General features: G+C 60.4%; 1 protein-coding gene across 5 annotated transcripts in view; it reads left to right on the top strand.

Moving 5' to 3' along the window:
• The window catches only part of STK32C (serine/threonine kinase 32C), a 69990-nt gene that overhangs the window by 44530 nt on the left and 13993 nt on the right, over positions 1-11467 (top strand). The window contains exons 1-2 of one of the 5 annotated variants that reach the window (XM_034986421.1): positions 149-305; positions 771-996. The exons of 2 other annotated variants lie outside the window; for them this stretch is intronic. In XM_034986421.1, coding sequence (XP_034842312.1) covers positions 991-996 — 6 coding nt within the window. In that variant the 5' untranslated portion in view covers positions 149-305; positions 771-990. 2 more of the 5 variants (XM_034986430.1, XM_034986439.1) reach the window with 2 other exon arrangements.

Below are 11467 nucleotides of genomic sequence, written 5' to 3'. Positions count from 1 at the left end.
GGGATTCCGCCGGGGCTCTCGCACCAGCCGGGGCGGGCTTCGGACCCGCACGCTGCCCTCTGATTGGCTGGGTGCGACCACGTGCCCCTGCCCCGCACCAACCACGCGGGGTGCTGCGCTCTGATTGGTCCTGGTGGGGCATGTGACCAGGACGCGGCCGGCGGGGAGGGCGGCGCCCATGGCGGCTGCGGACTCGGCGCCCGCCGACTCGGCGCCTCCAGGTCGGGGGTCTGCGGCGCCTTGAGCAGTCACGCCGACCCCGGGGGCCGGGGCCTCGGGTCCGTGCCCCTCTGCGGGGCGGCTGGGTGAGCGCCCTTCTCTGCTCCTCCTGCGGGGCCCTGGGCCCCCGGGCAAGGGGCGGCCCTGCTTCTCCAGCTGCTCTTTGCGGCTGCGGGCGCGGTGAGAGGCGAGGGCGGACACACCGCCTTCCCCGGGGGGAGCTTGCGGGGTGCGCCCCCGACCGTGCCCGGCCGCCCCCTTCCTGCCCCCTCTCTGTCCCCGGCCTCCCCTTTCCTGCCCCCCTCCCCCCTCCCTGTCCCCAGCCCCCCTCGTCCCCGGCTGCCCCCTCCGCGTCCCCGGCCGCCCCTTCCCTCCCCCCTCCCTCCCCCTCTCTGCCCCCTCCGCGTCCCCAGCCGCCCCCTCTCAGTCCCTGGCCGCCCTTCCCTGTCCCCGTCCCCTCCCTGCCCCCTCCACGTCCCCAGCCGCCCCCTCCCACCGGCCTCCGCTCTCTGCGCTTGTGCGACCGGTATCACTAACTACTGCGTTTACAGCCAGAACAGAGGAAGCGCGGTTTTGGAGAAGGATCCTTTACCCACCTGGAATTTAACGCTGATTCTGCAAGCCCACCGCCCCTGGGCTGCCGGGTCCAGCTGTACTCGCTTCCCGCCCTCCAGCACCCCACGCTCTTCCAGGATGCCGGCTGTCCTCATATTTATTTTTCCATTTGAACTTACTAAATAAGTGCTGTCAAGACCAGAATAAACTCATGAAATGCGGGTAGGAATTACATTTAAAGATTAAGGGAAAGTTGATAACTTACCAACTAGGGATCTAATACTTTTTTATTCAAATGTTATATTTCCATATTAATCCTTTGCATCCTGTTATGTTTATTATCTATTGTTTTATAGTTACTACATTTTAAGCTGTTGTGCATGTTACCTGTCTTTGTTATTGTGAATAGGAGATTGTATTTTCAAACTTTACAGTTTGTTGGAAAATGGTGACGTCTGTCACCCCTCACCCCTGTTCCCCTACGACCCCCGCTGCCCTCTGCATTCCCGCAGCCACTGTGGCCGCTGTGGTCCGAGGACCTGGGTGGTCACTGGCTGGGGCTGATGCGCCCAACCTGGGCGGGGGCAGCGCTGTGGCGGGTGTGGCCAGTGGGTGGGGATCTGGCTTTGCCAACCTGAATGTCCTCCTTGCTGGAAGATACCGTCTCCCGGTGATGCTGTCTGTGGGACAGAGTCCAGGTCTCACTTGGGACTGGGGTCTGCAGAGCCTCCTCAAGGGGGCACCTGGTCAGGCTGCCGGACCATCAGGAAGCAAAGGTTGAGGCAATAGAAGGGCACAGCCCTTCAGGAAGCAAAGGCCCGTCTCCTGCAGGTGGGGTGTCCCCTTGTGAGTCCAGAGTTCCCTGACTTGGGTGCGTTTTTCAGAGATGTGACTAGCTTTTGCACAGTGGGCACGATGGGGTGTTTGAGTAGGAATGTCCTGGCCCTTGTCCTGCACTCCAGCCGCTCTCTGCCCTCATGGCCCAGTCTTGAATCGGTTCTGACCTTCCCTGGCCAGGCCTCCTCCTCCCCACTGCCCTGCATGCCCTGTATGAGAGGCACCCCCTTCCTCTCTTCACTTGCGGAAGGGCTGGGCTGGAGCTCACACGGAGGCTTCTGGGAATGCCTACTGCTGTCCATTTGTGGGTAGACGGGCCTGGCCACCTTCTGTCCCCTACCCAGCCCAGACCTGTCAGGAGGCTCTGGGTTCTGAGTTAGGGTGCTTGCTGTGAAATCTGGCAGGGATGGGGGCTCTTATCCAGCTGTGAGGCCTGGGGACCCTTTTCCCTTGTCCCAGGTCTGGCTCTCGCAGGAGCGCTGACTGAGCTGTTACTTGTGGAGGGGAGAAGTGTTTGGACCAGCATGTCTTGTTTCTCTCCAGTTTATGGGGAAAGAGCTAAGACAATGGGGGTACAGTGTGCCTTGGCCACAGACCCCAACAACTCTGAGGAACCTCCTGATGCCCCTGTGACCACCAGATCCTCAGATGGACCCTGGAGATGAGGCAAGAGTGGGAAGGTGGGGGCCGGCGCAGGAAGTGCAGTCCTACAGCTTACGGCCTTGCTTCTTTCCTGGGGGTCCCTGTTTGTGAGGACACCCAGCCATTGCCGTGGCAACACTGCAGAGGAAGCAAGTGACCCACCGCCCAGCGGCCCAGCGAGGTGCTGCAGCCTCTCCCGTTAACAAAGGAGGAGCCTTCTGGGGTTTCACGCTCTGTATTGGCAGAAACGCCGCGGGGACGAGCAGCTGTGGCCGAGAGCTCGGGTGTCCTGCCCCTCCAGCTCCTGGACCAGGCTCACAGCCCCTTCTGAGACGTCCAGACACCAGATCTGGACTCTGGATCTTAGAGACCGTGCGCACGTGCTCTTGTTCGCATCACGTGCTTGATTGTGGCCTGACCATGCCAGTCACTTAGGGGAGCCCTGGGGAGAAGCATTGCTGAAGGCCGGCTAGCCGTGGCCACCAGAATGCACGGTGTCCGGCAGTGTCTGCAGGAGCCGGCGGCTGGCGGCCTGGCGCTGGTCACCCTCAGGCAGAGCAGCCTGTGGGCCCCGCACACGCCCAAGCCCGAGCCCTGGTTTTCCCACAAGGGTCCATCCTCATAGCCACGCAAATGGCGCAAATGGCCCTTGGCCGTGAAGAGCCTCGTCCCAGCCCAGGGAAGCCCGTGAGCATGCACATGTGTGCACGTACAGACACACACACACACGTACACACACACGCCCCCCCACACACCCAAACACACACACACACACACCCGCCCCCCCCACACGCATACACACACACACCCGCCCACACACGCACACACACACCCGCCCCCCCACAGGTACACACACACCCGCCCACACACACACCCGCCCAAACGCACCCCCCCACACACCCGCCCCCCACACACACCCGCCCAAACACACACACCACGTACACACACCCGCCCCCCACACACACACCCCCCCCACACACACCCGCCCCCACACACACACCCGCCCAAATCAGCAAAACCCCAAAGCCAAGCAAAGTAGAAAATTATCCAAATTGATGATACAAGTTGCAATCTTGAATAGGCCAATGAACAGAAGAGATTAAAAAAAAAAAAATTAAACTGCCGTTAAAATATCACAAGGTGCCCTATGGTCCAGCGATCCCACCCCTGGGCGCACACCCCGGAGAACTGAACGCAGGGACTGGAACAGATGTTTGCACCCCCGTGTTCCCAACAGCATGGTTCACAGACAGCTGGAAGGGGCCCGAGCGTCCACATGGGGGAAGGGAGGAAGGGAGGAGGGTCTCAGCCTTGCGAGGAGCAGCCCTGAGGGCCCTGAGCTCCGGCTCAGTGTGACCCTGCGCCCCCAGGCAGGGCTGGAGAGGCCCCGGTGTGCTCATGCTCCAGGCTCTGAGCTCCCAACACTGTCACGGGGGCTTGGTGTCAGCCCCCCTCGGCAGAAGCCGGGCCGGCTCTCAGCTCTTCGTGGCTCCAGCACCCAGGGCTCCCTGCGCTGCTGTCCTCCCCTCTCGACGCGGCTCCACAGGGCCCGTGTTCAGGTGGAAGTTTCCTAAGTGACCTTACAAGCAGCTCCAACTTGGGGCACCCTGATGGGAAGGGCTTGGCCACAGAGCCAGCAGTCAGATGAGGGACCCTGCCCAGCTGACCTGTGTCCACCCCACCTCACAGAAGGGGCCCTGCTGGGCTGGGTGGGGTGCGGGCTGAGGGCTACACGATGGCTCTCGAGGGGTGAGGGATGCTGACGCCCAAACAGACCAAGCCCTAGGGAGGCGGAGGGTGTGGGGGGAGGGCACAGGCACTGGTCAGAGAACCAGAGGGACACCGTGCATGCAGCAGTGGGAGGATTTGTGAAGGGGCAGTGGGAGGTCAGTGCCCAGCTAGAAGGGGCTGGACAGGGCAGCAGGGAGGGCCGGGGCTGAGGGCACAGCCTCTTTCCTCTCCCTACCCCAGGGAGCTCACTTGGTGGAGGGGTCTGCTCTGGACGCTGCCCAGGCCGAGGGCCGAAGCTGGCTGGGACCTGCAGGTGCCTGGCACCCTCCCAGCTGTCACCGTCTCCTTCAGACTCACAGGCACAAAGAGACCCGGCATGGCAGCCTCCGCTGGGAGCAGCATCTAATAGACCGTTTATCACATGCTCTGAAGTGGGCCAAAGCACAATGTGAACTTGCTGGGTTGGTCTCTGGGTCACCCAGGCTTTGCTTTTGTGCCTTTAAATAGCCGTCTCCCTGGTAACTGATTCCAGAGAAGGAGGACGCTCCCACCCACTTTCTCACTCTCCTCCCTGGTCAGCGCATGAACGGTCATTATCTTGGCTGGGGGCTGCTGGGGGCCGAGGCCAGAGAGGCGCGCCTGGTTCCAGGCCAAGCGGCTTGGGCGCACCAAGTGGGTGGATGGCCAGGGGTGAGCCCATGGCCCAGCAGGAGCGGCCACCCCCGTGTGTGTCCCGGGTGAGAAGGAAGCTTCCTTTGCTAGGCCGGCTTGGTGCAACGGCCGGCGGCTGGAGGCTGTTCTTCAGGATTGGGAGGTGGTGCAGGTGCCCTTGACCTAGGCTGCTTACCCTGGGAGCCCCGAGGGTCCACCTCCAGTCAGCGTGTCTGGACACCTGTCAGGTCTGCCGCCCCCAGTGGGCTAAGGCAGGGCCGTGTCTCAGGGCAGTCAGCCGTGAGCCCCCAGGACCCCGAGTTCCAGGCCTCCCCACATGCCAGCGCTGAGCTGGGCCCCGCGTCCCTCGCCGACCAGCCCATCCTGCGGGCTCTGCGCCTTGGGGAAGCAGGTCGGGCCCACGCTTGGGCTGCTGCTGAGGTCCCCATCAGGCTCTACGGCCACCAGGGTGCAGCCTCCCATCTTTCATTTTTCATTTTGGAAAACTTCAAGCATAAATACAAATGGGGAGGAGGAGAAAAATTCACCACCCCGCACCTATTCCCAGCTCGGTGCTCATCTTGTTTCAGCTGCTACCTGCCCACACTCGGGGTAGCTGAACTGAACCCCGAAATTGTCCCGCTTTATCTGTGAACATTTCAGCGGGCGTCTCTGCTCGTACGGTCTCGGTCCCTTCGGCCCCTGGGATAATCCGCGCCGGTGGCTCCTACCCGGACCTGGTCAGACTCAGACGATCCCACTGGTGCTTTGTGGTCACGATGGTGAGGATTTATACAATGACTCAGAACAGAATCCACGCGAGGCCCGGCCCCCCGGCCCCCTTCTCCCCGCGCTTTCTGCGGACGGTCCAGGTCATTGTGTGTGCTGCCCCCGCACGTGATCCCGAACGGCCCCGCCCTTGGCGAGCCGGGCGTGGTCTACACGAGCGGGCGGATCCGGTTTGACTTGCTGCCCGGCTCCGTCCGCGGCCACCGTGGTCTCGTCCGAGTTAGCCGTGGGCGGCTCACCCGTGGCTTCCTGAGGAGCCCCAAGAGGCGGTATTCTGGTTCTGGCACGAAGTCTTCTTGGCTTTGCAGCTCTGCTGACCCGTAACCGTTCTCTGTCCAGGAGGACAGCGCATCCAGAAGGACACACGCCTTCTTCCGCTGTCCAAGGACAGAGCTGGTCCCCTGGTGTCCTCTCCTGGCTAGCAAAGTGGCGTTCCACCGCCACGCTGACTCTGGGGATGGGTCGCCTGCGCCGTCCTTCAGTCCACACACTGTGACGCTGTTGGGGCTCGGCTCACTGGCCCCGATGGTGCCATCGCTTGCTGGTGTGACTCGACGCCCTCGCCCCAAGGAGCAGAGCCTTGGTCTCCCCGTGGGACCCCGGCCCCTCCTGGTGTGGGGGGTGACACTTAGGACCACAGTTTGGGCTCCAGGGCTGCTCACCGCTCCCGGACTTGGCCGCATTTTACAGGCCTTCGTGGCCAGAGCCGGGAGGTCCACGTGGGGCATCCCACGGCGGGGGGGTGCTCACAGCCCCTTGAAGTCGTTCCTCTCTGATGAACCCACCTCCTGGATACACACCCCGTGTTATGTCTTATTTTGCTCTCGATTTTTAGGGGTTGCCCTTTATATTAAATGTGATGTTTGTGTAGGATATTTGCGTGGTGCCCCGTGAAAATCTGTCCACTCAGGAAAGGGCAGCCTCTTTTGTTCTTCCCTCCTGTTTCCTCTTTTGGAAACAGTTCGGTTTATATGCGCATTCATTTCTTTTTCATATTTTCATACAACCTGCTTCTGAAATCAGTGGTGGCTTCCATTCCGCATTTCTCCATGCTTTGCTTTTCACATCATCGGATTTCTGGACGTGACTCCCCACCCGCCATCTCCACACCAACACTCCGTTCTGTGGCAGCGTGACCCTGGGCGGACGTGCTGATGGGTGTCCCGTGGCCTCTGTGACAACAGCCGCAAGTGCAGTGGCTGCAGATGTGTTCTGTGGCTGTGTTGGTGGCCAGAGGTCTGCCGTGGGTGAGCCGTGGGCTGCAGTCAGGCTGAGGGCAGGCTGGCTCCTTCCGGAGGCTCCAGGGGGCATCGTCCACTTTCTAGAGGAGCCTGCATGTCTTGATTTCCTGGCCCGTGGCCCCGCATCGCTCAGACCCTGCCTCCTTCTCTGACTCTGACCCTCCTGCCTCCTTCCCCTTGTAAGGACCCTCATGATGACTCCTGGCCTGCCTGTGTGCTCAGGGGTGATCCCCCATCTCTGAAGCTTCCACTCGATCACATCTGCAAAGCCCCTTGTGCCGTGAGGTGACAAGTCCGCAGGTCCAGGGATTAGAGCATGGACATGTTTGGGGGCTGCTGTCCAGCCGACCGCACACCCTGGGGGAGGCGAGGGGCTGTCATCAGCTAGTGCAGCTGCAGGCAGGGCCGTATCTACGTGCGTGAGCCTCCGCACAGCTTTGCCAGTGTATCCGGGGGTCCGCTCGTGGACGCAGGCGCGGACGTGTGGGCTGGAAGGTAAACGTGAGGACGTGAGGGCCTGGACGTGGCCTCCCCCGGCCAGCCCCCATTGTGTTCCCCACCACAGCGCCTGCTCTGAGATGTGTTCCCAACGTTCGGATTTTCGCCAGTCTGACCAGAGAGAAATGGCGTCTCAGTGAGTTTTTACTTTGCCTTTTATGATAAGCAAGCTTGTGCATCTTTTTAGGTGTTAGGAGGCCATTTGCGTATCCGTTGCCTCTTTTCCTGTCGGGTTGATGTTCTCTTTTATTTTTAGAGGTTCATTCTATATCAGGGACACTAACGTTTTGTTTCTGACGTAAATTGCAAATATTTTCCCACTGTGTTGTCTTTCAAGTTTATGTGTTTTTTCCATGTAAAATATGTTTTATTTTTATATCTTGTTTATCGGTCTTTCCCCTTGTTGCCGGGGGCTTCGCGTCACAGGAACGTTGTCCTGTCCTGGGTCACGCAGCTCTGTGGGCACGCTTTCGTGGAGCACGTCTACGTTTCAGCTATCATGTTAACACTCATGCATCTGGGGTCTATCCTGGCTCGCAGTGTCATGAATGGATCAAATTGTATCTTTTTTATATAGCTATTCAGTGATTCCAACACCACTTATTAAAAAGTCCATTTTTGGGGTGCCTGGGTGGCTCAGTCGTTAAGTGTCTGCCTTCGGCTCAGGTCATGATCTCAGGGTCCTGGGATTGAGCCCCGCATCGGGCTCCCTGCTCGGTGAGGAGCCTGCTTCTCCCTCTCCCACACCTCCTGCTTGTGTCCCCTCTCTCGCTGTGTCTCTGTCAAATAAATAAAATCCTTTAAAAAAAAAAAAAAAGTCCATTTTCCCACAGATTCAAGGTGCCACCTTTATGATATACTAACACATCTCTGTGCCGTGGGGCTGATTCCGGGCTCTCTTCATTTTCTTTGGCCGGCCCGTCTGTCCTGCTCCAGGATCGCTTACTGAGGAGGCTCTGCCTGGTGGGCAAAGGCACGGCCTTGCTCTCCTTTTAGAGGTTTTTTTTCTGCCTACTTTTGCTTGATTTTCTTCCCAAATGAATTGTATGAGCAACTTGTTAGCTCCAGGAAAAAACAAACACAAACAAAGCAAAGAAAGAGCCCAAACCACAGTGAAACATCCCTGGTGGTGTTTTCATCGTGCTGGTAAAGCTGCTCGGGAAGGAGCCACAGGCTGATGAGGTCTCCGGGCCTAGCCTGCCTTCCACATGCTCAGCCCACTCTTGAGTCTTTCCAGAGAGAATGACAGCCTCCCTCACTCCCCTGTGCTTACTTTGATTCCGTCAAATCCAGATGCAAAGCCAGGTCATCTGCAAGCAGAGGTGGTTTTAAATCTTCCGTCGCCATCTTTTGGCCTTGACTCAGGCGCTGTGTTTGCTGGCTGGGATGGGGCTGCGTGGGCGCCCACTGCACTCTCACCCCGTTTCCTCGTCCACATTCCTCATCCGTGAGGGGGCGGTTGCCATGGGCGTGACATGAGAAGATGAATATGAACCGCCCCCGATTGAGGGCCCGTCTGTGGATGAGGGGTCCTGTGTGGCTAGGTCCTGCCTGCATTTGGCTCACCTAGCATCCTGCTGGGGGCCCTGGGGCAGGAACATGGCCAGACCTGTTCCTTCTGCCTGGGAAGGAAGCTCCCCTGGATGGCACTGGGACCCTTCGGTTTCAAATAATTAATGAAATATTCATTACTCTATGCCAGTCCTGCTGAAACATCTGGGAACGAGGCAGACAAAATCAGGTCCATGGGGCTGCTGGAAGAGGCGGGCAGAGGCGGACAAGTCAGCAAACCGGGTGCGGGACGAGAGGTGGGGGTGAGGGGCGTCAAACCACCCAAAGGTCAGCACAACTCCACCTCCACCTCCTGCGCATGCCCGCCCGTCCTGGGAGACACCGACCCCAGCTCTCCCTGGCGAGGCGCAGCCCGCCGTGGGGTCTGGACGTGGGTCTGCGTGTCAGGGAAGCCAGGCGCCCTCCGGAGGGTGGTGCCATGGAGGCCGGCGCTCCTGCTCTCTTTCCTCCATCCCTGCTGGACTGCCCGCCCCCCAGCATTCCAGAAGCTCCCCAGGTGGGAGCAGGAGGCACTTTCCTCATGGTGTTTGAGGCTTTAAGTACCTATTGTCAGGCATTTGCTTTCTGGGGAACAAAAACTACTTGGAAAGGAAAAGAGCTTGGGGTGAATCACTAAATCTGCAACGCACACCAACAGCATTGAATTAAGATGGCAGTTACCCTGCCATCACCCACCACTGCTCCTGGGCTGTCCCTGGGCGCTACGCATGGAACCCCAGCCGCCCAGGTGCCCCGGTCAGCAGAGCTTATTCCTCTTGGCACTTCAGTCCGATTCCATCCTGCTTGTCTGCTTCAGTCCTCAACTGGAGGAAGCGGCTCAGAAAGCCCAGACCAGGTCCTTGGAGGAGATGGTTGAATGCGGCAGCCTGCTCCCAGGCCCGAGCACTTCCACTCCCATCCTGTAAATGCCGCCTGAGCAGGGACAGCGGGGATGGTGGGAATGGCGGGGATGGCGCCCAAGCCCAGCACTGCAGATCCTGCTTGTCCGAGCTCTCCCGTCAGGGGCCGAAGCAGAGTCCCAGGTCTCCACCGCCAAAACCTGGGCTTCTGCCGCCCCTCTTCTGGCCGGCGGCCTCGGCACGCGGCTGTCCCCACCCCGCCAGCCTGGCCTTCTCCTCCCACCGGGCAGGGAGGTGATGCTGAGGCTGAGACCCACCTAACAGGTGTGTCTGGGGGCTGGACCCGCAAACCCCGAGCCGTGGAGAGCCCCCTCCCATCATCAGACGGCTGGCTAGCAGTATCTCCTGGCACTTGAGACAATTTCCTCTTTCAGAATTTCACCGAGTCCTGGAAGGCAGCTCTGAGTCGCTCCACGGCTGGGGCCTTGGTTTCCCCTGTTGAAGGTGCCCGGCCTCCCTGGACACGGCCTGTCCAGAAGTCGGTGCTCTCCTACCTGAGGGCAGTGTCCGCTGGAAACAGGGCTGGCTTTGCTCTTGCGTCCATCCGTCTGTCCCTCTGTGTGGCGGGAGCTGACTGTCGTCGGCAGCAGGACGGACTGCACCCTGGGATGTGGTGTGAGCGCTGGGCTCCCTGGGCCCTGTCAGCAGGACCTCACCCGTGATCCCAGCTGTCACATGCAGGATGGGCCCGTGGTAACCCACACGTCCACAGTCCACGACCGCAGCACCGTGTCAGCCAGGTCTCCCAAAAGTGGGAGGGGGTGGCTGGCCTTCAGCTCTCCGGACTGCCGGCCTCGCGGGGAGCCACCGAATGTGCCTCGTTGGGCAGACGTGGAGGCGGTTCTGAAGCTCCGGGCTTCTCCTCCCATGACCTCGGCCAGGAGCCCCGGTGGGGGTGCAGTCTGCCTGCCGCTCTGGGCCCCTCGGGTGTGCAGCCGACGGGGGGAGCCCGCCAGCCATGCCCCTCTCCGCACAGGCCCAGAAATCCTGAGGAAGAGCGTCGAGAGCCGGGGTGACAAGCAGGTGACTGGGCTTTACGCCTGTGATCACTTACCTGCCGGGAAACCCTGGTCTCCACTGCTCCTTTTTGTCAGTCTGCGTCCCTGGGGACGGCCCCAGATCGGAGGTCGGGCTCATGGAGACGGGGACGCAGCACAGCCCGTTGAGCCCGGCGGTCCGAGGCCCTTTGGGAGAGCGCTTGGGCTGTCCCTCCTGCAGATGACTTTTGGGCCATTTTGCTGAAATGAGGAAGATTCTAGAAAGCACATGGTTCTCACACTGGTGGCCTCATGCGTGGGGGGGCCTTGCCTCCGCCCAGTCTCTGTCCAGCAAGGCCCGGAACCCTGTGCGACAGACAGGCCGCCCATCTCCGCCCAGCAGCCCCGACAGCTGGGAAAGAGAGCAGACGTGGACCATGCCTTCTAGTGACACTGGCCACCCTTCTCCATCCCTCACGGCTCCCAGGACAGCGGGCGGCCCGCCATCTTGGCTTCCTGGGTCCACTGTGACAAAAGACCACACACCGGGGCCCCTCCCTCTGGTCATCACATTTCCTCTTGCCATGGGAAGACGGGAACTGCTCCCAGCCTTTATCCACATGGGAAGCCTTGGCGGCATGGATGGGGCAGGACGTTGGCTGTGGCCCCCCCTCAGGGACGGGGCTTCGGTGTGTCTGCCCCCACCATGGTCTGGGCACAGCAGGAAGGACGGGCTTAACTCGGGGCATCCAGACCAGGTAGGGGGGCTTTGGAAACACGAAGCGACGCAGGTCTGAGGCTGGCCCCCGGATCCCTGGCTGCGAGCTTTCTGGCAGTCAGCCCAGCTAGAGGCAGT

The sequence above is a fragment of the Mirounga leonina genome, unplaced genomic scaffold (assembly GCF_011800145.1).
Source record: "Mirounga leonina isolate KUSES-001 unplaced genomic scaffold, KU_Mleo_1.0 Mir_114, whole genome shotgun sequence".
In the NCBI taxonomy this organism is placed as follows: domain Eukaryota; kingdom Metazoa; phylum Chordata; class Mammalia; order Carnivora; family Phocidae; genus Mirounga; species Mirounga leonina.
Note: the sequence above shows the minus strand (reverse complement) of the source record. Positions and strands in the feature narration are given on the sequence as shown.